Here is a 27,446-nt window from a genome sequence, read left to right as displayed (position 1 = left end):
ACTCTTGGTAGAGTCACTTCTGTCTCACTCAGAATGCCCCACAGAGGACCAGCCTTGATAAACTCTGGGGTCATTAATTCCTGCATCTCCCTCCTCCACAATCAAAACATTGACCCACGTGGGAAAAGTGGATTGAAGGGGACTTCTTGGTTCCCTCAATCATGGGAATCGTGTCCCAGTCAGGGCACTTGCGGTGGACCCCCGAAGATAGGCAGGGTACTGGGATGTGGCCGCCCCCCCACCTGGGAGCGGGGGCTGTGAACCCCACTGGACCCCATACATCCAAAAAAGCTTCATTCAGAATGAGACAAACCTGGGTGAGACGTGTGTTCCTGCCACTTAATTACAGCATGATCCTCGGCAAAAACAACAACAACGAAACAGAAACGAAAAAAAAACCCCTCTTGGTTTTCTGCCTCCTTCATAGGGGGCCATAGGGTGCCAGGCACCGAGCACTTGGCTCAGCAGCTGGGGTGAGGCCAGCCCACGGGAAGGGGCCATTTCCCTCCTTCCCCAAGTCTGGGGGGCGGGGGAGGGGAGAGGAGCAATGGAAAAGTGCCCCCCAGCCCCGCCCTCGCACGGAGCACGCGAGACACCACCGCCACCCAGGTGCAGGTACAGTTTATTCTTCACAACAGAGAAATACAAAGAGCAGAGGGTTTGGGATTCTTGGTCTCTCGCCCCATGTAGTGTCTTCCCCCACACTGGATTTTTATTTTGCTCCCGACCCCTTCTCTTAAATAGAATGCAAACCTGTTTCCTGAAGCATTGAGGGGCACCTGCCCTCACCTCCCTGCCACCAAGATGCAGACTGAGAAGCCGACAGACTGTTTTCTCTTTTTTAATAAGGTAACTAGTTCTAGATATGGTGGCCTGGAGGTCCCATAGAAAAAAGCAAATGGGGTGTTAACAGTATGTATAACAGCGTATTTACAGGGTAGTAACATGCGGACAAAAAGCTACAATACTGAGTATCCGACGACGCAAGTCAAACAAAGGGGTTGGGGGCTGGGGCAGAGAACCCCATGGGAAAAAAAACCCCAGGAAACGTTAAACTGGTAAATCAATGGCGAGTTAAGGCTTAAAAAGTGTATAAAAATAACACAGTTAATATTCAAAACGGAACTCCAGATACAGAATATATAGATGAGTTTCTGTCTAGTTTTTTTTTTTTTTTTCCCCGGGGGATGAAGGGGGGCTTCTCCGGGCTCTGTACATAGTTCCTATATACATGGACACGCATGGCTTTCAGATCGGGGTGTGTCTGTGGGGGCTGAGGGCAGGGTCTGCTCCTGGGACCCTCCTCCCCGAGGATCCCTTCCCTGCCGAGGGGCCTAGGGCCTGGACTGGGGATTCCCCCCTTCATGACAGGGAAGACACATAACCCCTCCCTGGGCACTGCCCCATCTGGAGGAAATTCTGGAGGGGGGGTCCTAAGCCTAGGCCCACTCCCTCCCCACCCCCCTGCCCACAGTCTGGGATGGTGGGAGAGGTAGCCAATAGGTTTCCTGGCCAGCACCGAGGTAGACTGGGGTGGTCTTCAGGGCAGTGGAGGGCCAGGTCTTACCCAGCCCACCCTCACCCCATTTCCCTGGGCCTGTGCCCAGCCCAGCCCAACGCTGCACCCTTTGGTCCTGTGGATCTCCCAGCCCCTCTCCTGTTTTGCCTCCTGAAGCCCAGGCAGCCCCAGGAGCTGCCTCATCCCTCTGCTCAGTAATGCCCGGGGTGTAGCCCGAGAGGTTGGAGCTGGGCACCTAGGGGTGAGTGGCTCACTCCAGATGCTTCCTGTCCCCTCCCACCTGGGGGGGGGGTCCCCTTTGCAGTCCAGAAACCCAGGCCTGAGCCTTCCCTCAAGACCTGAGGCTGTGGCAAGAGAAGGTCCCACGCTGCCCTCTGGTTCTCTGTGTCCATCTGTCCGATTCTTTTCATTTCTCGGTCTTAGCAGCACCAACTTCTTGGCCAATAAATATCTTTTTTGTTATTTCCAAAACAAACTTAAAAACAAAAACAGTGAAGCAAGTGGAGGGTGGGGAACAAAAAGAAACCCAACAGAGAGGTTCAAAGTGCTCTGAGATCGTCTTTGGATGCCACCAAAACAGTCCAGAATCTTGCAGTTGGCCTGGCCGCCCCCGGAGCTGGACCGGGCAGGGCTTCTGCAGCCCAGGCTTTCTGGAAGGTCAGGAAGGTCATGAGAGAGCTCGGCTGTTCCTGGAGGGCCCCTGGAGGAAGCTGGGGCCTGGTGCTGCCTGGGTCTGTGTCTGCCAGTGGGCAGGGTGGGGCGGCGCCTTGGGTCGGCTCAGATGAGGGAAATTCGCACCGGGATGCCGGGGGACTCCGTCCTCTGGGGCGAGTGATGGCTCACCAGGTGCTCCACCACCGTGTGTTTGGACATGTGCTTCATCAGGTAGGTCTCCTGTGGGCAGGGGTGAGATTCAGAACATGCAACCCTTGGCAAGACACGCAGGGGAGGCTGCAGTTCCCACAAGTGGCCACGGGAGGGCTCCGTGGTAGGTGGGCCAGCTGGTGGCGAGCAGCCCGGCTCTAGGCCATCAGGTGGGCAGCGAGCATCGGTTCTAGCAATGATGCTGCATTGCCGCCACGCGTGGGTGCTGGCCCATTTACCAGACTGTGAGCCCACAGCATGCCAGCTGGAGAGCTGGCACGCACCAGGCTCGTCCCTCAGAAGTGCCCACCTGGACCTCCCGAGGGCCAGGCCAACTGGCTGCACCTCAGCCTGCCTGGGGGATCGAGCACAGCCGCCCCCATCTGGCCGGTGCTCCAGCGAGGGAGAAGCAGGAGGCCTTGGTCTGAGCTGGGTCCTGCCACCTCGTAGCAGTGGAACCTCAGATACGTCATCTCGTATGTCCAAGCCTCCTCTTGAAGGAACCACCTCAAAGGGTCGCTATGGCAGATAGAGCTCCCAGCACGCGGTAAGGGTCAAGGGGACTGTTCCTCCCCCAGTCTCTACTCTGGATTCCAGGCGGTGGTGGGAGCCCCAGCCTCTGCCACCCCCCCCCCCCCCCCCACGCAATCCTCCCTTGGGAAGAAGCCGGACCTGATAGGACCGGTGACTTGGGGAAGCACAAACTGGGCATGCTCGGCTCGTCCCCTGACTGTCCCCACGGCTCTGCTGAGTCTGACCTGAGGCACCCACAACTGGGCGCGTGAGGGGACCCGCGGGCTCACCTGCAGGCCCGGAGGCCCTCACACTCAGGTGGAAGGAAGTGGGAATACCTGGTGAGCCACCACTCGCCCCACAGGACAGAGTCCCCCGGTCTCAAACATCACCTTGCTCAGAATCAGTCATGTAGAGGAAGCCCTCAAATGTGGTGGCAACAGGCTATCAACACCACCAGAGGGAAAGCCTCAGCAGCACGCAAACTAGGAAACTACTCTTCAGTGAATACACTGCAAAGAAAAAAACGACCCGGGTGGGGGCAGGGGCACAGGGTGGGGATCAACAGACTAAAAGATATATTGACAGGGTACAATGTAGGGATCTTCCTTGGATCTTGATTACAAAATCAAATTGGAAGTAAACAAAATGCTGGCCTAATTCAGGAGACAGAAAATGTGAACGCTGACCGGGTAGCTGATGGTACCAAGGACTTAAGGAAATGGTAAAGATACCGTGGACATGTTAAAAAAGAGGAGTCCTGCTGTTTAGAGACAGAGTGAAAATTTTCAGATGAAACAACATAATGTCTACAGAGACATTATAGGGACAGAAAATAGGGATATGGATGAGCCAAGATTGGTTGATGGTTCTGGGGGCTAATGGGAACGTGGGGGTTCACTCTTCTAAAATATTTCTTTTATGTATTAAAGTAGTTTAAAATTCAATCCATTAAAATGTTTTTTGGGTTTTTTTTTTAAAGGTATGTCACTGGGGCGCCTGGGTGGCTCAGTCGGTTAAGCGTCCAACTCTTGATCTCGGCTCAGGTCGTGATCTCACACTTCATGAATTTGAGCCCCGAGTCAGGCTCTGTGCTGACAGCACGGAGCCTGCTAAGGATTCTCTCTCTCTCTCCCTCTCTCTCTCTCTCTCTCTCTGTCTCTGCCCCTCCCCTGCTCGCTTGCATGTGCACTCTCACACGCGCTCTCTCTCTCGCTCTCAAAAAAATAAAATAAACATTAAAAAAAAAAAAAAAAGATGTCAGGGTACCTGACTAGCCCAGACAGTAAAGCATGTGACTCTTGATCTCAGGGTCCCGAGTTCAAGCCCCACATTGGGCATGGAGCCTACTTAAAAAAATATCATGACAACTATACTTTACTTAAAAATAAATTTAAAATAAAGGTAATTATTCTTGTTCTAGAGAGTCCAGTCAGGCCCAGTTCTAGAGAGTCCAGTCACCGCAAGACAGGTGAGCTGGGACACCCCCACTGCCCCCAGAATTCAGACAGACTCCATCTAGAATCTCACTCATGGACACCTGTGGTCCCTCCCCTGGGAGCAGATGTGAGGAGGTGGGTGTCCAGAACTTGAGGCCGACACCAGCTGACGGTCAGCCGGCTGAGTGGGGCTCCTAGGTCTCTGGGGTGCCCTGCCTCTCCCCTTGGGGCCCTTTCCCTGCAGGTTTTGCCCTCTGTCTTTCAACTCTCCTCTGCCCTTTGAACTCCAGGGAGGGAGCAGTGTCATGAACCCAGTGCTCAGCAACCACAGGCCTGGCTGGCACCTGCCATACTCCTCACCACCCGCCGTGTGCCCCCTCCAGTCAGTGACCTCTCAAAAATATCCTCCCGGACAGTCCCCTCCCCCCAGTGGCTTCCCATTCTACCTGGCAAATATCCAAACTCCCTAACAAGGCCCCACAGCCCCGTGTGACCTAATCCTCTTTCAGTTCCTGGAACCTGCCAGGCTTGTTCCACCTCAGGGTGTGCTCCTGCTTCGAAGTTTCTCACCCTCCTTACCCTTCAAGGCTTCATTGAAATGTTACCCCCTCCCCTGACCTACCCAGACCTACGTCCCTTTCTCAATTCCATTCTAGCCTCCCTGCTGCTTTATCAACCTATGTTTCCTTCAGACCAGTGGTTCCCAGGCAGAGGTGACTTCACCGCCTGCCCCAGGACATTTGGCAACGTCTGGCATTTTGGGTTGTCACAGCCTGGGGAGGGACAGCTAGTGCACAGAGGCCAAGGATGTTATCTAACATCCTACAATGCACGAAACAGTCCCCGAGCACAAAGGTACCCTGCCCAAATGTTAACGTGCACCGAGGACGAGAAACCCTGCTTACAGCAATTACCATAATTTGTCATTCCATATTTATTTGTTGGTTACTTGTTTAATATCTGTCTCCAGCAGTAGAGTCCAATCTCCCTGGGGGCAGAGAATATGTCTGTTTGATTCATCCTGACTCCAAATAGCCTGGCACAAGTGTTCAGTAAACACTGAGAGAATAAATCATTGTATTAGCGGATGTTTATTAGGCACTGGCTCTGCTGGCCAACAGCCCTGTGAGTTGAGAACTGTTACCTCGTCATTTTACAGATGAGGAAATTGAGGCTCAGTGATCTCTGTCTGGATTTGCAAGGGGGTCTATTAACCAGCATATCTGATTAGCTGGAGACGCACACACACTCAGGTGATTTGCCCAGCCTCCCTCTTCTTGCTGAAAGGCCCTCGCTTAGGGAAATTCCCACCCAGGGACAGAGGGTCGGATGAGATGACCTTTCTGGTACTGCTCAGGCCTTTCCGGAGATGAGGAAGCTCTGGGCCGAGCCACTGCGCCCTCTTGTGGCCACGATGGGGGTTGTAGCTTGCCCAGCGGGGAAGGCCCTTGCCCGGCTCTGGCTCTGGAGAGCAGGGTGCCTGGCCCCCCACCACTGCCTTCAGTGTTCCGGGGCCTGGAGGAAACCAGGCGGCTACAGGCCGCCAAGAGGCTGGAGGCTCGGCCCAGGGCAGCCAGAAACAGAACTGGGGAGCCGAAACCCTGGCTCTGCCACTCATCGTGATCTCGGGGAGTCGCTTCCCCTCTCTGGGCCTCGGTTTCCTTGTCTGCAAAGTGGGGAGAATCAAGATGGCTGAGGCCACGGGAGAGGAAGAGGTCCCCCGAGGACCCCAGGCACTCACCGAGGTGTAGGCCCGCCCGCACATGCTGCAGCAGTAGGCCTTGGCGTGCTTGATGGCGTGGGCGGAGAGGTGGATCTGCAGGGACGCGGAGTCCGAGTAGGCCCGGTAGCAGTTGGGACACTTGTAGGGCTTGTCCTTGTTGTGCTGGCGCTGGTGAGACTGTGGGGAGCACAGAGGGGTCAGGGGCCAGCCGGGGCTCCCCCCAGCCCCACCCCGGCTTGGGCTCCCTTTGCAGGGGGCCAGGCAGGCAAGGGGCAGGCGGGCACTCACCTGGAGGTTGGAGAGCTGAGTGAAAGCCTTTTCGCAGCCAGGATGTGGGCACTTGTAGGGTCTGTCGCCTGTGTGGATTCTGCAATGGGCAGTGAGGTGGAGTCCCTGACAGATACCGTGGGCCGGCTCCGGCCCCCCAGGCCCTTGGATGGCCTGCACCATATATCTGACTCCCAAGCCGCCCTGTCTCCACTCCATACACTCCCCAGAGAGCCCCAGGCAAGGGCCAGGGACTTCACAGGTACCCCCTTCTCCTTCCTTCTCTGGCCTCCCATTGCCGGTCTGTAACCAGAGCCCTCCTGCTCCCCACAGCTCCCTGCTGAACCCCGCCCACCGCCAGCACCCACTCAGACACCCGGCCCAGCCCCCCAGCCTCAGGGGCCCGCGTTGACTGCTTTCTGCGCCTCTCTTCTTAAAAACCCACCTACAGACCACCACTGAAAGAACACAGATCCACAGCTTTGCCAGGAACGTGCCTGTCCACTCTGCCTCTTGCCTTCAGAAGGAAATGTCTCTGACTGGCTCCCAACTTCTGTCCCCTGCCCTGTCCCCACATCAGATTCATGTCTGGGATGGCTACCTGGTCACCCCAGCTACTGAGAGAATGCAGGACGGGGAGGCCCGGCAGTTCAGCCCTCTCTGTCCTTCCTGTGAGCCCTCTGTCCCCTCCCACTCCTGGGTTCTCATCCTGGCTGCACCAGCTACTAGCTGGGCGACCCTGGGAAAAATCACTGAGCCTCGGTTTCCTCATCTGCAAAATGAGCATAAAAATATGACCTCACGTCACTTTGTGAAGATTATGTTAGATAATACGTGTTAAGGGGTTTGGCCAAGTGTTGGCACAAAGTCCGCACTCAGTCAACACTTGCCAGTATTACCATCATTCATTCATTCATTCATTCATTCACTCAACATTCATTATGCTGGGTAGCCCTGTGCCAGGCACCACGCTTGGTACTTAGAATGAACAAAACAGGCAAAAAACCACTGCCTCATGGAAACAAACAACAAACATGAAATAAGTAAGTAAATCCCACATAGAAGGTAATAAGTGCTGTGAGAAGACAGAGAATAAGGTGGGGCGGGGGGGGGGGTGGAGCACGGATGCCGGGGGGTGGGGATTCAGTTTTAAACCACGAGGTCAGGGTGGGCCTCACTGAGCAGGTGACTCCAGAGTGATGACTCAAAGGTGGACGGCTGGATTTTCTGTTCAGGTCAGTGGTGCTGCTCGTGCCTGCCTGACAGCCCAGGGGGCCCAGGTGAGGACGGAGGTGGGCCCGGACAGGTGCGCAGATGCCCCAGAGCCCCATCTTCCGTGCAAGCCCTCCGCGATCAGCCTGAGCTTGTCTTCAGTCACCTGTTCTGGCAAATCCTCTCCGCCAAGTAGGTGGGCCGTGAAATGCTGGCCGTCCTGAACGCTGTTTGCCTAATTTGCCACCAAGCATCAAGGGAAGGGAGAACCCAGCCCTGGCCACACGGTGTCCCTAATGCCCCAGGCCACCTCACCGAGGCGGCTTGCTCTGCCCATCAACAAACTCATCAAACTAAGGTCCCTGTCCCAGCAGGCCCCATGCTGGATAGGCTTGAATAAACAACATTCCCCACCATCAGGAAGACATTGGCTGCCCACCGTGAACACGGTAAGAGTCCAGATTCCTTAGTGTGTCATTCAAGGCCCTTCATCGTGTGCTCTGGCCTCACCTCCCTGCTCCTATGCACCCTACATCCTGGTCCAAGATCCATTTCTCACCCGGCAACCTTGTCTGACTAATGATTCTGCCCACCAAACCTGTGATCCGGATGCATCCTCAGTACAGGGGCCACACCCCGCCCCCCCCCCCCCCCCCCCCCCCCCCCCCCCCACCATCTCCTCTATGCAACAGGGAGGAGGGCAAGCACAGGGCCCAGGCTCAGATGCCAAGGCCAGAGCCAGCTCACAGGCTGCACAGAAACCTGCCAAGTGGAGCTGGGTTGGCCTGATTTTGAGAACCCCATTCTACCTGCACATTTCTGGATGTCATGTATCTGGAGACATCATTCCAACCATGGCACCCTGTCCCCACAATGGAAGGACCTTAATGGCCATCTAGACTGACACAACCCCTCCATTCCATCCTCCCCTCACCCCCTCCAGGGCTGGGGAATTCATTCAGTTGGGGTCAGGTGGCAGAGGGGACTAAGGGACCCCAGGGCATGTGCTGATTTTGTCTTAACCCCTCCAGGGCTCACCCCAGAGTCCTTGCCTCCCACCGCTCCTCTCCCCTGCCCCCAGCCTCTGGCCCCACCAGCCTCCCTGACCCCACTAGACTCCAAGCTCCTCCCTTTATCCAGGCTGCCCCCTCTTCCGGGCACACTCTTCCCCAGCTAATACCCGGTGAAAACCCACACTCCTGTTCTCAGCGTAAAAGCCCCCGATTGGGCGGCCTTCCCTGAGCCCCCACAGCAGGCCTGGGCCCTGCAGCCCACCCCCAAGCAATGTGTATTTTGTCACTGCCTAGTCACTGTTTCCCGGGCTGCCTCCTGAGGACAAGGGCTCCCCTGGGCTTGTTCACCAGCATCACCCCAGGGCCCAGCCAAGAGGACCCTGTACATAGGCAGGGACTGAATCAAAGAGGGTTTTCTCTCTGATGTCGGTCACTGGCAACAGTAATATGCTCAACATAGCCAATGACGTCCATCCTCAGATATAGGATGCAAGTATTTGTTGACTGACTGCACCCTCCAAAGGTCCTTCCTCAGGGCCCCAGCCAAGCCCTCTGGAGACGGAAAGCCCCCTGTAGCCTCCTAGTCCCAGTACCACAGCTGCCTGGCCTCCTCCCTGGACTCCCAGCAGCAGCCTCTCCCCTCCTGGCCTCCGCCACAGCAGCAGCGCAGGGATCTGACCTCGTCATGGTCCTGCCTGGCGACCTCCACTGTCTCCCCCTTTTCCAGGACAGAGTCCAAACCCTGTGACCCAGCATTCAAGGCCTTGGTTTCTAAAGCCTCCCCCTCCACCACTGCTCTCCCTGGAAGGGAGTCTTTCCAACTTTCCAGTGAGCTACGCACATGAAGACACCGCCCCCCCCCCACCCCCCCAGCAAGCCTCTGAGCCTGTGCTCATGCTGCCGCCCCTGCCGGGAACACCTCCCCCGACTCCACCCCTGCTCAGTTCCAACATCAGACTCCTGTCTCCGCAGGGCATCTCCTCTGTAGGGGAGCACCCAGCCCGCTCCCCACATGCGCTCACATGTGCGGACCACAGGCAGCGCAGGGGGGCCGAGCTGAAATCAGTGCCCCTGGACCGCCGCAGCCCCCCACCCTGGGGCCCCGAAGACTCGCCCTGCGGTAGCTGGCACCTCCACCCATAGGAGCTTCTTCCGCAGCCCCTTCCTCCCTGTGACGCACGGGCTCCTGGGGGATCTGGGCTCAAATCTCACTTCTGCCTCCTCGTAGCACAGTGACCTTGGGCAAGTGACTTTGCCTCCCTCAACCCAGTTTCCTCAGTCCGAAAATGGCGATAATAATACGGATTGTAATGACCATAAGGATTCAGTGACTTCTTCGAAGGGTGTTCATGAGATACTTTCTATTTAAGATAAACAGGTTATACAAACCAAGAAGGAGAATTTATTCAATGTTTAAATAAAATTATGGACAATTCATCAGTTCTCATTTTTTCTTTTATTTCCCAGGTAATAAATTACACTGAACGACTTCAGCCGGGTGAATGCTTTGGAACTAACACAACGGTAGGGTCAGCCCAAGTTAACCTTCCTTGAGATGACTCACTCTCCGTGCCACTTTTCAGATTCGCTACCTCTTCTTTAGAAACACAGCTTCACACTACAGGAGGACTTCGTATGGAAACACCCGCCTCGGGGCCAGGCACACGGGCGTCCTGGACACAGGCTAGTTGTGGGTAGAATTTGACTACCGTTACGATCATCAGACTCGAGAAAAACGGAATGACGCCTACCCCTGCCACCAGTACGCCTACCCCGGCACACGCACACAAACGTCACATAGCTGAGAAAACAAATGCAAACCGGTCTGCAGCCTGAATAGATAAACGCATCCGGTCACTCGAGCCTCTTCCTAGACCTCACCTACCCACTCACAAAACGGGTGCGATCCCCGACTTTTGCCTCGTAAGGCTGCAGGTACATGACCTCGCACTCGTGCTAACTGCTGTCACAGGTGTGGCAGATGCCATTTTTCTACGCTGACCAGACTCTCTGCAAAGTTCTGCTGACTTTCTTTTGAAATACATGTGGTTTTTATTATTTACGGGGCCACCCCTGAACTCTGGACTTCTGGAACACTCTGCCAGCTACCTGCGTTTCCTTACTTGTTTTGTCTTCCTTTCACGGAGGAAAGCCCCACCAAAGTGCTTCAGCACATCGAAACCACGTTGCCCCCCAGAATGCTTCCAGGCACATCTTTCTCCATAACCAGAGTCATCTTGCTCAACCTGTTTCTAACTCTATTTCTATTACGTAACCAGGGCTGGTTCAGCCTTGGACGTGACCTTCTTTTATTCCCCTCATTACTGGCATCACCCTTGGAAGATGGATTTGATTATGTGCCTTGACTGTCTGGTTTTCTACGGAGGGGCAAAAAGCAGGAAAGAGTCTCTGTGGAACGGCAGGAAACAAGGAACCTGGAATCTGGTTGCTTCTTTGTGTTTAGCTCTTTGTTTGTTTGTTTGTCTAACGGATTCTGGAACTTGTATTCGGGACACCCACCTCTTTGTCACTGGGTGAGGACACATCGGTTTAATTATATGTGTCACTGTCTAATGACTAACAATTTGTCTCTAATGTTAATAGGACCCTCTTCTATTGCTTGTTTGGTTTCCCACCATTATGCACTCAAATCACTCGAGGAAAAAAAAAAATGTGTGTCCTTGGGAATGGATAGCAATCCCTGGATAAGGAACATCAGCAAAATCCCCGCCTTCAAAGGCCTGTGAAATTTTTGTTGCTTTTTTGGTCAAGTCTTGATGAGTATTTTAAAACAAAGGTTTACTTCTGAAAAAACTAGGATTCCTCCTAATTATCACTACTTGCTACTGTGTTTCTTTTTTTTTTTTTTTTAAGTTTATTTTTGAGAGAGAGACAGACAAAGCATGAGTGGGGGAGGGGCAGAGAGAGAGGGAGACACAGAATCCGAAGCAGGCTCCAGGCTCTGAGCTGTCAGCACAGAGCCTGATGCGGGGCTCCAACTCACAAACCGTGAGATCATGACCTGAGCCGAAGTCAGACGCCCAACCTACTGAGCCATTCAGGCGCCCCATTTAAAAAAAATTGGTTTTTGAATGTTATTTATTTTTGAGAGGGAGAGACAGAGCGTGAGCAGGGGAGGAGCAGAGAGAGAGGGAGACACAGAATCCGAAGCAGGCTCTAGGCTCTGACCTGCCAGCACAGAGCCCGAACCGGGGCTCGAACTCACAGACTGAGAGATCATGACCTGAGCTGAAGTCAGACGCTCAACCGACTGAGCCACCCAGGTGCCCCATTACTACCAAACCAATGCTCATACCTTACCTAGGCTGCCCACCTTGTGCCCTAGCCTTCTCGAATCCAGGCCCCCAATCAGAATAATGTTATCAAAGTATCTTTTACACCCAAACGCTCTTGGACTTTCCAGATGGCCACCAGGCAACACCAAAGAGTTCCTTCTTTGCTTTACTAAAAGAGGGGATGCTCCAAATGATTGAGTGTTTTGCATTTTCTGTATTTTTAATTAGCCAAACACTAGAGCGAGGGCTGTCCTATGAAGATATTAGTGTAAGGCAGCTGGCAAATCAAAAAAAGAGATGGCCAATCTCCCTGCATTAATTTTATATTTTATGTGTGTATATACATACAGAAAATGTATTATACACTTATATTCATTTTATATGTGTGATAATATGAACTTATACAATTATATAGTATATCATACAGAATTATATATGCTATATAATATAAATATATACATTTGGGCACTTTTTAAAATGGAGATCAAAAAACAGTAACTTATTTTCACGTACAATAAAAATCAAAAAGACATGTCCTTATGAGCACTAGGTGTTATATGTAAGTGACGAATCACTAGGTTCTAATCCTGAAAACAATACTCCACTGTATGTTAACAACTTGAATTAAAAAAAAAAAAGATTTTGTTCTACATTTAACTAACTACACTTAACAATTAGTGACAGTTACAACACGTCTTATGAGATAAAAGAGTCTGAAGATGGGTCAATGCCCTTGCTACCTAAAATCTGTTCTTAATCTTAAATATTGATCATGCAATATATCGTAATAAAAGACTACACTCTCCTCCACTCTGACATTGTTGATTGTTGCAATAAATGGACCAGAGTCATTTGGTCTCAGCAACAGATCTGATGTCCCCCTCACACCTGCCAAAAGACCTCTGCTTCAGGTCTGAAGTTGAGTCTTCTGAAGAAGACATCAAGAGATTACGGGCTCAGTAGAGGACTACAGCACACGCACTTAGTTCTTTATGCTCCAGAGAACAGATGAAGGGGCACAGCTTCCAAACGGACACCATCACCTCGAGCAGACACTGTGTGAGGCCAAGCCAGGGTCCCAGAGTCTTCACTCCAGAAGTAGGCAAGTTGGCAAAGCAGACTAACCACCCGAGATCAGCAGAACAGGAATTATGACTTTGGACGGAATGAAAGTGATTTAGTTGGGGTTAATTTCTATTTCCTAAAGGGCATATGAGAAAACCCATTTCTTCTTTGATCTACCTCTAATCCTCAATTTAAGCTGTCTTTGAACAAGGAATAAAATACTCAGACCGGGGTGTCTGGGTGGCCCAGTCAGTTAAACGACCGACTTCAGCTCGGGTCACGATCTCACGGTTTTTGAGTTCGGGCCCCACGTCGGGCTCTGTGCAGATAGCTCAGAACCTGGAGCCTGCTTTGGATTCTGTGTCTCCCTCTCTCTCTGCCTTTCCCCCACTCACACTCTGTCTCCTTCTCTCTCTCAAAAATAAATAAATATTAAAAAAAAAAAAAAAAAAAAAAAACCCTGCTCCGACCAACTGCCAACAATTTGAGACCATTTGCTCTTCGTGACCATTAGTTTGGTAAATAGGGCCAGTAAGAATCTGTCCTCCTTCCCAACAGGATATAATTGGGTAAATCAAATTTGTAACCACCACCATGCCAGAAATGTCACATTTGAAGACAAATTTCATTTCATTATAGTATTAGATTACTATAAGCCTGATAGTAAAACACAAGGACTGTCCTTCACATGTGGGAATGTGGGCTCCCTAAGGCTCCAGGAAACTGGACCAGATCTGCTCCCTGGCTTATGGAACCCCAGCCTTCAAGGTGACACATGAAGTTACTCCTGCCAGCCCGAAACGCCAACGCACTGGGTTGCGGGGGGGAGGGGTCTCCAAAAACAAGGTACCCTTTCCATCACAGGCTGTACAGGCACAACCCAACAGGTGAACTGGATCCTTCCAGGTTACTGATCTTAAATAATATCATGAGGAATTTTTTCACACACAGATTAAAAGGAGGACCCAGGGGTTTTGTGAAATCTGACGGAAGTTAGCTCTCAAACCTTAGTATTGTATGCTCTAGCCAGCAGGACTTTCTTTCTTCATCAATACCTCATTACACATGCCTGTGTCCAGAAAACTGGCCAAACTTTAAAAAATAATCAAAGTAATGACAAAAAATCAGAAACCTGCGGAGAGAAAGTTCTGTGGTCAGATCCTTATGCCTCAGGAGGCGCAGGACCGGGAGAAACCACGGATGCCTTGTCCTACTGACACTCTGCCATGTGTTTCCTACCATCAAACCTACACATTATGCCTCCGAGTCCAAGGAACAGACAAAGCACTCTGTGCCCCGCGATAAAGCACACAAAGGCAATGGATGCGTATGAATAAATCACAAAAAGAACAACAGTTTAACCTAAAAATAAAAACTAGGGTCTCTCTGTCTAGCATCAGTCCTCAAAAGAGACAACATTTGAGCACTTCCTGCAAGTTACAAGCTCCACACAAAAACATTACCCCTGACTTTTACAAAGCAGATAGCGGCCAACGCATAGCAATGCTCACAGATGCTATCACCAGGGGAGAGAAAACCTCTGTGTTTCTTCCCCTCTGAAGAGATGAACTGCAATCTTGGTAACCTTTGGTTTGTTTCTCTAAACACCTATGGTGTTTTTATTTGGCGGGTGGATAGTCAGTCTTTCTGATGTCTGTACTCCCCTGCAAAAACTTGTCTTCCCTGAAAGCATTTGTATTTCTGAATCTCTCTCTGACATGCTCGACTAGACTGTACGCCTATAAGGACAGGGAGTTTTGTCTGTTTTGTTCATTGCTGCGCTCCCAGAACCTAGAATCATGTCTGTCTTATGGTAGAGGCTCTGCAAATACTTGTCAAATGGATGAATCACATGACCTATAAAAGACAGTTCTATTTATTCCACAAATATTAAACAAATGCCCAGATGCTTATTACGTGCCACACACTGGGGATATGGGGATGGACGGGACCAAGCCCTTGCCTTCAAGAGCCATCAATATATTTGGAAGTTGGGAAAAGAAGCCGGCAAGGACGAGACAGCCTATCGCTACCGTGATGGGGATGCGTAGGGCCTGTCGGGGCGTGGAGAGGCTGGACTGAGAGATGGCTAGGAGAGGCCAGAGAAAAAGGATAAAGATGGGGGAGGGTGTTTCAGGCAAAGGACATAGCAGATGAGACACAGTGGGAAGGGTGGCATAGTAGTGACAGCAGAAGCCAGTGAGGTCCACAGAGGTCATATCACCAAAGGCTTCAAATGCCAAGTAAAGGAGTTTGGTCTTGACCCTCGGGGCAGTGGGCACCTAGAGAAGGTCCTTGCCCCTCCTGCACCAGGTCCATGCACCCGGCGCAGGTGCTGAGCTGAAATCGGCTGCAGGGGGTGCAGCACCAGGCGGGCCACTCACCTGGTGTGCTGCTGGAGGTGGGAGAGCTGTCGGAAGGACTTATCACAGTAGGAGCAGTGGTAGGGCTTGACGCCCAGGTGGATGCGCAGGTGCTGGGCCAGGTAGGAGGCGTTGGCAAAGGACTTGGAGCAGTGCGGGCACTTGTGGGGCTTGGCCTCGGTGTGTGACTTGGAGTGAATTTGCATCTCAGACTTGGTGAAAAAGGTCAGCGGGCACACCTTACACCTGTGGGGTAAGAGGCACGTTCACACCTGGGAAGACGGCCACCGCCACCACCCCCGCCCCGCCCCTGCCCTCTGCCAGTATACTGCTCAGGGCACCTTCCACAGCACCCAGACCTTGCACCTGGGCACAGAGCTTCCTTGTGAGGAGCCCAGGGGTACAGGCTCCCAGCCTGGACACCCTCCAATCTGGAGGCAAAGGCTCTTCCCCCAGGGGCCCATTCCCAGCAGTGGGGGAAACGGTTTCCATTTCCCAGGGAAGACAGGCCTGGCAATCCCGGGAAGGTGTGCCCGGGGCCACATGCCCTAACTTTGGGAGTAAGAAGTCCTCCTCCCAGCTGCACATCAGAATCATCTGGGGAGCTTTCAAGAGGGGCTCACTGGCCCTCTGCATGTCCGCCCTCTAACCAATTATATCAAAATTTCTGGAGGTGCTGCCCTGGGATTGGCATTTTCTGAGTGCTCCCCAGATGATTCCAACTTGAGGGTCGAGAGCTTGAAGGGAGGAAGAACAGGACTCCCACGACACCAGGCTGTGGTGAGGTTGGCCTCTGGCAACCCCGCATATGCATGGCGGGATAGCCCCAGCCTGCCTGTGAATGGGCTGCGGGTGGGGCTCACCAGGAGACCCCGCTCCTCTAGACCTGGCCCCTACCCTCAGCCTCTGCAGTCCCTCTTTCCAGCCCCAGCTGCTGGGCTCCTAGGGCAGCCCTTGGTGTGAGCCTCCACCCCACGCCCACGTGGACCCCCTCCCACCAAGACCCCCACCTGTATGTCTTGCCCTCCTTGGCAGTCTCGCCCGAGGCCAGGATGGGGTAGGGGACTACGAGGACGGGCGGCCCCCCTGGGTTCTCCGCCTTGATCTTTTTGCGGCCGCGCTCGGACTTGGGGGGGCCAAGCAGGCCATGGCCCTGGATTGTCTTGATGGAGTCCAGGAGGGGGGGGCTGGTGATCCCTGAGATGAGGGTGGGGGACGAGGCGATGAGGCGGCTCTGGCTGGTGGTGGTGGGCGTGGACGGGGTGCTGGTCCCCGTGCCTGCACTCGACTCGGACGTGCTCACAGCCGGGGTCCGGGAGGAGAGCCCCAGACCTGTGGAAGACATGGGGTGGGGGCAGCTGCAGAGGCCTTTCTAAGCACCCCCCCACTTCTCTTCGTAAATCACCCCCGGGGGAACTAAATGAGAGGCTGTGTGTGTGTGTGTGTGTAGGATGCCTTAGATACCTAAGGACTAAACTGGGTTGGTAACAGAGGCACTTTGGAAATACTTCAAACTGCAGAAAAAAACCAAGCACACAGATGTTCACTACTGTGTTATGTGCAATAGCAAAAAGCAGGAGGAACTGAAATGTGTAACATTAGGGAAGGGGTCAATAAATTGTGGTCAGTTTTCTCTACTGAACATTAAGTGTCCATTAAAAAGGAGGTTATTATGGGGCACCTGGGTGGCTCAGTCAGTTGAGCGTCCGACTTTGGCTCAGGTCATGATCTCGTGGTCTATGAGTTCAAGCCCTGTGTTGGGCTCTGTGCTGACAGCTCGGAGCCTGGAGCCTGCTTCGGATTCTGTGCCTCCCTCTCTCTCTGCCCCTCCCCCGCTCAAGCTCTGTCTCTCTCAAAAATAAATAAACATTAAAAATAAATAAATAAGTAAAAATAAAAAGAGGTTATGTTTGTAAAACAAAATATACACACAAAACAAACAACAAAATGGCCTATGTATGCACAGAAAAACTAAGTAGGAGAAGATGTACCAAAAGTGATGTGGATAATGCAATTAGGAGTAATTTTTTTTTTAATGTGTTTTTTTTGTTTTGTTTTGTTTTTTTTTTACTTAGCTATACTTTGATTCTTTGACAATGAACTTTTGAAGAAACTTCTGTGATATATATATAGGAGCGCCTGGCTGGCTTAGTTGGAGTGTGCAACTCTTGATCTGGGGGTTGTGGGTTTAAGCCCCACACTGGGTGTAGAGATTACTTAAAAAAAAAAAACTTTTAAAAAAGGGAAAAGGAAAAAAAATAAAATAAACTTTTGTTAATAAAAGTTATTCTTTTAAAAAGGAGGGGACTACAGGGGCGCCTGAGTTGCTCAGTCGGTTGAGCATCCGACTTCAGCTCAGGTCGTGATCTCAAGGTTTGTGAGTTCGAGCCCCAGCATCGGGCTCTGTGCTGGCTGCTCAGAGCCTGGAGCCTGCTTGGGATGTTGTGTCTCCCGCTCTCTCTGCCCCTCTCCCGCTTGCACTTTGTCACTCTGTCTCTCTCTCTCAAAAATAAATAAACACTGAAAAAAAGGGGGGGGACTAGAAACATTACAATATCAGGTTAAACAGACAAAAGATGAAAATAGTATCTATTGCATGACTAAAACATTGCTTCTTTTAAAAAGAAACCAGGAGGGGCGCCAGGGTGGCGCAGTCGGTTAAGCGTCCGACTTCAGCCAGGTCACGATCTCGCGGTCCGGGAGTTCGAGCCCCGCGTCAGGCTCTGGGCTGATGGCTCGGAGCCTGGAGCCTGTTTCCGATTCTGTGTCTCCCTCTCTCTCTGCCCCTCCCCCGTTCATGCTCTGTCTCTCTCTGTCCCAAAAATAAATAAACGTTGAAAAAAAAATAAAATAAAATAAAATAAATAAAAAGAAACCAGGAGCACCTGGGTGGCTCAGTCAGTTAAGTGTCTGACTTTGGCTCAGGTTATGATCTCACAGTTTGTGAGTTCAAGCCCTAAGTCAGGCTCTGCGCTGATAGCTCAGAGACTAGAGCCTGCTTCGGATTCTGTCTCTCCCTCTCTTTCTGCCCCTCCCCTGCTTGTGTGCATGCTCTCTTTCTCTCTCTCAAAAATAAAGACTTTTAAAAAATAAAAAATTGAAGAAATAAAAAAGAAACCAAAAATCTATGCATTGAAAAAGGTAAGCTCCAGAGACGGACACATGTTTGTGTCACCCACTGGCAGTGGAAGGATACATCTATCACCCTCAGTGGAGGGCTGTTTCGCACAAGCCATTGATGTGTCAGTGTACCCAACTTTTTAAAAAAAATGTTTAACATTTATTCAGTTTTGAGAGACAGACAGAGACACAGCTTGCATGGGGGAGAGGCAGAGAGAGAGGGAGACACAGAATCTGAAGCAGACTCCAGGCTCTGAGCGGTCAGCACAGAGCCCGACGCGGGGCTTGAACTCACAAACCGTGAGATCATGATCTGAGCCAAAGTCGGACGCTTAACTGACTGAGCCACCAAGGCGCCCCTAATGTGCACAACTTCTAGAAATTGCCCGCAAGGAAATATTTGCCCATGATGATGTTTGTACACAAACATCTGTGTACAGGGACCTTCCATATAAAATTCTGCTCAGAGAAAACTGGACACAACCTGTTTGTCCTCAGCAGGGGCTGTGTAAAGAGATGTGGTCCATCCTCACTGTGAAGGACTGGGAAGCCACAAAAAGAAGAAAGATGCTGTGCAGTGACGGAGACAGAATGCCCGAATGTGCCGTTGTCAGGTGAAAAAGCAAATCATAGACAGTATGAACCCATCTGTTTAAAAGCACACACACCTAAACCTCATATGTATGTAATAGACAATACATATGTGTGTGTAAACGTACAGGAAGAGATCTGAGAAGACACATCCAACTCAATTTGTGTATAAAAGATGGCTCACTCTAGGGAGGAAGAATACTTTTCTGGCAAAAGGACATTTCCATACTTTATCTAGCTGCTTCTATATTATTTGATTTTTTTACCTGGTGAATTCATCCATTTTTTACATCTGTGATTAAAGGATAAAACAAAATAAATTATAGAGAAAACATATGAAAATGCTAACAGTGGTAGGACTAGGACTAATTTTTTCTCCTTTCAGGTTGTCTGCGAGTTCTCAATTTTCTGTAAGGACTATGCATTACCTTTATAATTAAAAAAAAAGCATTAAATATGCTTATGATAGAATGCTTATGACAGCAAGTTAAAGTCATGGGTACAGCCCTACTACAAGCTCAGCAAAATACGCACACATATTAAAAAATAAACAAAAAAGATGGAAAAGGAAGGAAATGAACCAAAGGGCTCTCTAAGCGGCTGGGTTAGGAGCTGGGATTATGAGTGGGTTTTTTCCCTTAGTTTTTCTTTTTTCCAAATTTCTTTTAATATGCTTATATTACTTTTTTAATATTACTTTTATAATGAGAAAAATAAATTTAATAAAGTCATAATAAGGGGGGAATGCGCAGAGTGTCACTGGGGCCTCAGGGAGGCTCACTGGGCCCCATAATTCCTGGGCGTCTGAGAGGAGGGGGGAATGAGGAGGGAGGCACCCGGCCGTTGGTAGGGGTGAGCCAGGGGAGGAACAAAGGCCTGGCTGCTGTGGCCTCCGGAGAAAGCCTGTCCACCAGGCTCTGAGGGAGGCATCAGGCAGACCCAGCCTGATGGCCTGATGACCCAGGCGTGACAATGCCTCAGGATGCCCCCAGCACCCCAGCCCCAACCTACTCAACACTGAGCTCACCTCTTTCCCCCACCCCCTCCTGTGATCCCACTTCCCTGGCGGTGCCTGGGATGCCCCCTCACTTCTTCCTGCTCCTCACCCCTATGTCCAGTCTAGCATCGAGTCCTGTCCATTTCCCTCGACGTGTCTCAGATCTGTCCCCTTCTCTCCATCCCCACTGTCACTGCCTGGTCCAGGCCACCACCCTCTCCTATAGATCTCCCTGCCTCCTGCCCTCTCACCAAGCCAGTCCCCACCTCGCAGCCAGACTCAGCTTTCCAACCCAACTCTGAGCATCTCCCTCCCCTACTGACAAATCTTTCATGGCTCCCCACTGACGGAGGGTAAAGCCCAAACTGCAGGGGTGGCCCACAAGGCCCTTCACATCTGGTCGGCTTCCTCTCTAGTGTCAGCAGGACCAGCTAGAGCCAATGGACTCTAGAACCCACATGGGCTCTGGACCCACACCGCCTGTGTCTGCCTCCTACTGACTGTGCAACTCTGGCTCACCTTCCTCATCCGTTAAATGGAGAGGTTAGGGTGCACACGAAAGTGCGGTCTTAGAAGTCAAAAATGGTCGACTGTTCAACCTAAAACTAGCACTACCCACCTCACAGGACTGCTGGGAGTAATAAAGGCACACTGCTGGCTACACGCTGGTGCTCAACTGGAGTCAGCTGCCATATTGTGAGTGTAGTCACCATCATCATCATCTGGCCCTTCCACCCATCCTACGCTTGCTTTCTACACACATACCCGCTTAGCACGTGCTGTTCCCTCTTCCTGCTTCGCTTCCCTCATCAACAGCCAACCTTTCCCTGCATATAAACCCTTCCCCCTCACCCACAGCGGGTCTGGTCAAGGTTCTCCTCTGGATTCCCTAAGTTATCTGGCACTGACCCGCCCCCGTCCTGTCAATGTCACGCGTGGGGTGGGGCGGGGGAAGGCTGGGGCGGGGAGGGGAGGGTTGTCCTCCCAGACTGGCCGGGGCCTGGGGAAGGCGGGCTCCCTCCGCCCCGCCCCGTCCTCGCCGGCCCCGCCCACTCCCGGGCCGCCGTACCTGTGACGGTGCTGGTGGCCGGCCGCGCGTGCAGCGCCACGTCGGGCTGCGGCACGGCCTGCGGGTGCAGCCCCGGCACCTGCTGCAGCTTGGGCAGCGACATGACGGCTTGGCTGCTCTCGGCCGGCGCCGGCGGCACCAGCAGCGGCTGCTGCGACGAAGCCGACGTGGGCGGCAGGTGAGGCGGCCGGATCTTCTCCGCCATCAGCTGCTCCTTGATCTTGTTAATCAGGACCAGGTTGTCCAGCTGCGGGCGGGAGAGGAGAGGCACTGAGGGGGTTGGGGCCGCGCCGGGCCCCTTCCCCGGGCCGCCGGTCCCCCGCGAGCCGCGAGCCCTGAGCCCCGAGCCCCGTGGGCCGGGCCGAAGCCCGGGGCAAAGCAGAGCAGCTCCAAGAGGGGGAGGGCGGCCGGAGGGCGATGCTCGCTCAGTCTTACCTGGCTGGGCATGGTGGGAGGAGGGGGCCAGAAGTAGGGGTTGTTAAATCGAGGCTCGGCCATCCTGCGGGGAGAGAGCGACTGTCACAGGGACCCTCCCCAGCCGCCTGGGGCGAGCTCCCATCAGCTATACCCACTCAAGTCTGGCCCCACGTCTGGGACCCCCACCTCTGCAGGGCCCTCACCCTGCAGCAGGGCAGGCCCCTTACCAGGCCCGGGCAACCACATCTCCAGGCTGAGAAGTCAGGAATTCAGTGTCTCCCTCCGTGGGCCCCAGAGGGCAAAAGTCAGAGACAGGCCAGCTATGCTCCCAGGTCCCCCATCACCCCGATGCCCACAAACCGATCCCCATTCCCCAGAAGGGCCTGAAGCTGCAGAGCCCCCCCCCCCCCGCGTGAACCCATGGACTGATTCCACACCCCACCAGACAGAGACACACTGGGGAGTCTTGGGGCAACTTCGTAAATGGCCACAGAACGGAGGCAACCGCCCAACCCTGATCCCTGCCCTTCTGACCCCTGCCCCTTTGAGTGCAGACAGCCTCATCGGAACATGGGGGGCATCCTGGGTCATCAGATACAGCCTTTCTGAAGGGCAATTTGGCAAGATGGTTTACAGAGACCCACAGGATTACTGCCCTTTGACCCATGAAATTGTACCTCTGGAAAGTTATCTTCAAGAAGCAAGCACGGGCACGTGCAACACTTTACCTACAAGGACGTGTCCGCACGCTGTGCTTAAGGAGGGGCTTGAGGAGGCTGGTGGCTAGGGCAGTTGGGGGCTCTTCAGTAGAAGTATGTGACAGCCTATCTGGTGGCCCTCACTTCTGGCAATTTCCTTGGCAGGCTGTGCAATTAGGCCTTTCACCCAGAGCAGTGTGAAGGATGGGCCTTCAGAGCTATCTTACTCTTCCAGAGGGTTCAAGTCTTCCTGCAACCCTAGAGTAAGTCAAGAAGTGACTTACAGGGACCGTGCTGAACGGAGTTTTCCATTAGGCCTTACTCCCTATCAAAATTCTCTTATTTATCTTGCTCCTACAGTAATTACTAACTAAATACCTACTGGTATTGCTGTTTAAATGACTATTTGACCATCAAGGCCAAAACGAAATGCCTTCCACCTCATCTCCTGGTCTTAGAAGCCTGAGGAGCCCCTACTAGAATGGCAGGCAGAGGGGTTTAGGAGAAAATTCTCAACACAATCTAATCTCAACACTTTAAGAAAGATCTTTTACATAAATTATCCTTGTAATCTTTACTTGAGAAATAGGCACAGGAGGTATTATTACCCCATTTTATAGGTGAAGAAACTGAGGCTTGGAGAGAGGGGAAGGGACCTGTCCAAGACCACAGGCTAGAGTACCAGAGTCAAACTAGAAAGTGGATTTGCTCAAGCCCTTTCCTCTGGGGAGTTCGCTTTGCAACCCCCCCCCCCCCCCCCAGTCCTTGGTTGAGCAAATACTCATGCAAGTGGCCTACCCAGAACCACCTTTGCCCTTTCACTCCCAGCCTGGGGGCTGGGTAGGGTCTGAGCCTGGCCAGGCTGAAGGTCATAGTACCCTCCTCTAGGGTGGCTGGGTCGGCCCCTGCCCTCTAAGGGCCCTCCTGCTCCCTCTATCCGCAGACACCAAGCTGCCCTTTCCCTCACAGCCCAGAACAAGACGCACTTCCTGCCTGGAGTTCTCCCTGACTGTTCCAGATCCCTTTCTCAGAAAGACCTCAACACAGTAACAGTGAGGAGGCTGCCATTTACCAAGTGTCTACCCTGTGCCAGGCCCACTGACACTGAAAGGCAGGTATTCTCATCATCCCCATCTTACAATTGAAACAAAGTTCAGAGAGGTGGAGTGACTTAGTCAAGGTCACACAGCAAGTAAGTAGAGCTGAGATTCCCCCTCTAATCTGCCTGACTCCAAAGTCCAGCTGATTAGTCCCTTAGCTGTTCAAGGGAAAGACAAGGCATCCTGACTGCAGGCTTGTGAATATGCCCTGTCTTACGATACAATGGGCACAGCCCGGGGGCAGGCACCCACACATCCAGAAGCTGTCCCTCCCAGCTGTTGTCCACCAGGGAAAACGTGAAGGGAACTGAGCTGAAGAGCCTGGGAGAGGAGGCTCCAGGCTGGGGCGGGGGAAGGGGAGCCGAGAACTGGATACACCTGTCTCACTCATCTCAGCATCCCCAGCAGCCAGGCCTAGAGGTGACCAACAACAGGAGTTGTATGACGGAACGAATACATGAAGGAATAATAATCGGAACTCAAGACAGCCACATACAGTTCGACGGTTGACAAAGCTCTTCTGTACCCACAGGCCTTCTCCTCAGAGCCCAAGGAAGCAGGGAACAGTCTCATCCCCATTTCACAGAGGGAAGCACTTTGCTCCAGGCCACAAGGACGGAGGCAGCACTGCACCGCCAGGTTGGGCACTGGCTCTCAGAGCCTCAGTTCTCCTCATCTGTGAAATGGGGTGAAGCAGGCTGCTCTGCCTCATTCCTGCCCTGCCCCACCCCGGCCCAGGGCTCTGCCTACCGCACCAGCTGTTCCTTGGCATTTCCTCCTTCTCTTCAGCTCAATGCCAAGTTCAGGTTTCCCAAAGCCCCTCCCTGGCTAGGGAGGTATGGGGAAGAAGGTGGCTGGCCTAGGATCCCATGGCCGGAATAGAGCATCCTCTCTGCTACTTGTCTGGCTCCTGGCCAGGCAGGGATGGCCCCTCGCCCTGGCTTGGCACAGGCCCACAGAAGGGAGGGGTCTGACCTGGGCCACTTAATCTGATCCCCGCAGTCTCTTCCTAATTTCTCCTCATCCTCCTCTGGCTGGTCTTAAGTAATTTAGTGATTCAGTCTGTGACCCTTGCCCTGGTGTATACCTACTGTGTGTCAGATGCAGGGAAGGCAGGCAGGGGTGGGGGGGGGGCATTTGCTGAGCTCCTACTGAGTGTCAGGAACACTGCTAGGAGCACTTCAGGAGTATCTCGTGTGAGCCTCCCAGAAAGCCTGTGAGGTGGGTATCCACCTCTGCAGCCCTGGGACCTACATGACCTGGCAAGCCGTCGCAAGAGGCGAGTGGGGAGGGTGGCTAGGGCTGGGCCAAGGCGCTCAGACCTTGTCTTAAGGGAGGGGTTTTAAGCAGGAGAAAGACTGGTCAGGTGTGTGTTTACAATAGGTGGACAGCAGAAAGGCATTCCCAGCAGGGGCCACAGCTTGAGCAGAGGCATGGAGGTCTGAAAGTTCAAGGCAGGTTCGGGTCCATGAGCAGCCACCTTCAGGCACCAAAAAGAGAGCTGGAGAGGGGAGGTAGTGGGGGTACGGAATGCCCACTGAGGGGATGGGCTGGGATGCTGGCGGGGAGAAGGCATCAAGGGAGTGTGCTGGGCTGGGGAAGCAACAGAGCTAAGGGGCCTGAGGTCAGAGGGCGCAGCCTGAGGGCAGGGGAGAGGAGATGGGGGCAGGGGCAGAGGAGCCAGGTGGGCTGCGGCTGAGCATTCCCGTGGGGACAGGCAGAGGAGACACTGCTGGTGGTCGGACAGGACGTGCACACTGGGCTTCAAGCCCCAGAGAGAAGCCCAGACTGTGCTGTGAGCCATGAAACACCGAGCCCTGACCCTTACAGCGGGCCAAGCACACTGTCATTTCATTTTTCTGGCTCTAAAAGGTGAAGAAAGTTGGATGGGTGGGTGAATGAAACACCTAGAGCTGCTTCTGCAAACAGCATCCTGATGGCAGCCGGCCCATCTACCCATCCATCTGTCCATCCATTTGTTCTGAATACGTTCTCTGGGCCACACCGGGACCAGCGCTGGGGATCCTGAGGCAAACGGGAGAGTCCTGCCATCCGGGAGCCCCAAGCTAAGTGGAGGAAGCAGACATGTGACCCCTCAAGCGTCTACCAAAGAGAACTCTCACCTGAGACCAGCTACATGCCACCGAGGACCTTCACGTGGTCCAGGCTGACCTTTCATGGCCTCACGCTGCCTCAGCCCTCTGTGAAGCTGTGTGCTGTGACCCTGGGCTCCTCATCTCAGCGTCTCTCACAGCTCCCACCCACAGGCCAGGCTTTTCTCTCCCGCCCACCTCGTCCCTGGGTGGCCCATCCACTCTAGGATTTGAAAACCCAGCCAAGCCCCAAGTCTGCACCCCCAGACCAAGCCTGCCTCTGGAGCTCCGGGCCCACCTTCCAACTACCTCCCTTTTGCTGTCTCATGGGCTGATAGACTTGGTCTTCCCCTAGGACATGTACCCCCTGTAGCCATCCCTGACCGCCCAGATGCTCCTGCCACAGACACACACAGGTCCCCAACATGTCCCTGCCCTCCCCTCCCAGCTCAGATCCACCACAAGCCACATCCACGGGACTGCATTTCCAAATTCTCCCTCAAATCCACCCACTCCTCTCCCCGAGTCCTAGCTATGATCACCTCACCTGGACCATGGAACAGCCTGCTTTGTTTAGAGCCCAATGTACCTGGATTCAAATCTCGGCTCCAACTCACCGGCTGTGTGATCTTGGGCAAAGCACTTGCTCCTGCCCCTCAAGTAAGGGATGAGCAGCCCAGAGCCAGGGACCTGACCCAGGATGGAAAAAAGGATCAGGGAGGACTTCCCAGTGGAGGTGATGCCTGCTTTGGGTCTTAAAGGATAAGTGGGAGTTAGCCAGGCAACAAAGGAGTGGGGAGCATTCCCGGCAGAAGCAGCAGCCTGAGCACACCCCCAGAGGTGAGAAGCAAGAGCGCTGTGTGAGGAGAGCTGAGCGTTCCAGCGAGGACTGGGAGAGGGGGGAGGAGGCTGGAGCAGCAGCCAGGACCTGACCTAGAAGGTCGATTCCTGAATCCTAGGTCTGGAGTCTGGACTCGAAGCAGTGGGTGATGGGGCAGAATCTGTGGTCTAGAGAGACCCCTCTGACTGCTGCGTGCGGAAGGGACTGGAGAGGCCAGGAGAGGGGCAGCAGGAGGACACCCGTCGGGAGGCCCCTGGAGAATGGAATGGAAGTGAGAGGCATGGGCCGAGCCGGGCCAGGGAGGAGAGTGACCGAGGAGGCCTGGCTATTTGGTTGGAGCGGGAGGCCAAGGAAGGATGCAGGTCGCCCCCCACCACGTGGCCCGGGAGGCCCTCCGGACACCCACGCAGACAAACATGGTCACAGGAACATGCAGACAGCACCAAACTCGGACACACATGACAGACACAGACCTGTGGTCCCACACATGGACAGACGGGGACACAGAGCAGGAACCCACAGCTGCCAAGACAGGTGGGTGCTGTTACAGGAAGGGGAGTGCACACGGCCCCCAGGGGAGATCCAGGGGGAGGCAGTGAGGGCACTTGAAGTTGGGATGAAACAATTCCTTAATCCCCCCGCAAAGAACAAACCCCTCATTGACAGATTTCAACCTGGAGTCACAGGTTCCTTACCTAGAGTGTCCTTTCCCACTTGGTGAACTTCTACTCATCCTTCAAGACCCAGCTCAAGTGTTCCCTCTTCTACGGAGCTTTCCCTGAACCCCCAGTCAGTCACTTCCTCTGTGTTCCCAACAGCACCTTGTATATGGGAATAACAATAACAATAACAATAATAATAAAATGGCAGCTACTATTGATTTCAACACCTACTACGTGCCAGGCACTGTGCTGAGTGTATCATATGCATCATGGCACTGAATCTTCCCAATGATCCTGTGAGATGTGCATTTAACAGAAGAGGAAACTGCAGCTCAGAGAGGTTGACCAACCTCCCCAAAGTCACACAGCTAGCAAGTAATGGAGTTAGGACACCACCCAGGTCTGGTCCAGCACTCCAGCGCCGATTGGTATGCTTATATGTTTCCCTGGGTGACTTCCCTGCCAGACCACGAGCTCTTCACAGGTATAACTAGTGCTCATTCATCTTTGCCATTCCAGCACCTAGCCCAGAGTGGTCTCAGAAACTCTTTGTAGAATGAAAAAACACAATAATATTGACTACC

At 53.0% G+C, this 27,446-nt stretch overlaps 1 protein-coding gene across 1 annotated transcript; it reads right to left on the bottom strand.

Annotated features, from left to right (window-relative positions):
- Nucleotides 1-605: 605 nt before the first annotated feature.
- On the bottom strand, nt 606-27,164 carry ZNF362 (zinc finger protein 362). Its single transcript, XM_040468463.1, has 8 exons — nt 26,896-27,164; nt 21,487-21,550; nt 21,052-21,298; nt 16,285-16,606; nt 15,296-15,520; nt 6,347-6,425; nt 6,077-6,235; nt 606-2,413 (listed from the first exon to the last, which is right to left on the bottom strand). The coding sequence occupies exons 1-8, from the start codon at nt 26,931-26,933 to the stop codon at nt 2,297-2,299; spliced, it is 1,251 nt and encodes a 416-aa protein (XP_040324397.1). The 5' UTR covers nt 26,934-27,164; the 3' UTR covers nt 606-2,296.
- Between the last annotated feature and the right edge of the window lie 282 nt (nt 27,165-27,446).

Source organism: Herpailurus yagouaroundi, unplaced genomic scaffold (genome assembly GCF_014898765.1).
Source record: "Herpailurus yagouaroundi ecotype Mexico unplaced genomic scaffold, PumYag 77, whole genome shotgun sequence".
Taxonomy (NCBI): domain Eukaryota; kingdom Metazoa; phylum Chordata; class Mammalia; order Carnivora; family Felidae; genus Herpailurus; species Herpailurus yagouaroundi.
The sequence above is the reverse complement of the archived record's forward strand: the minus strand, read 5'-3'. Positions and strand labels throughout refer to the sequence as shown.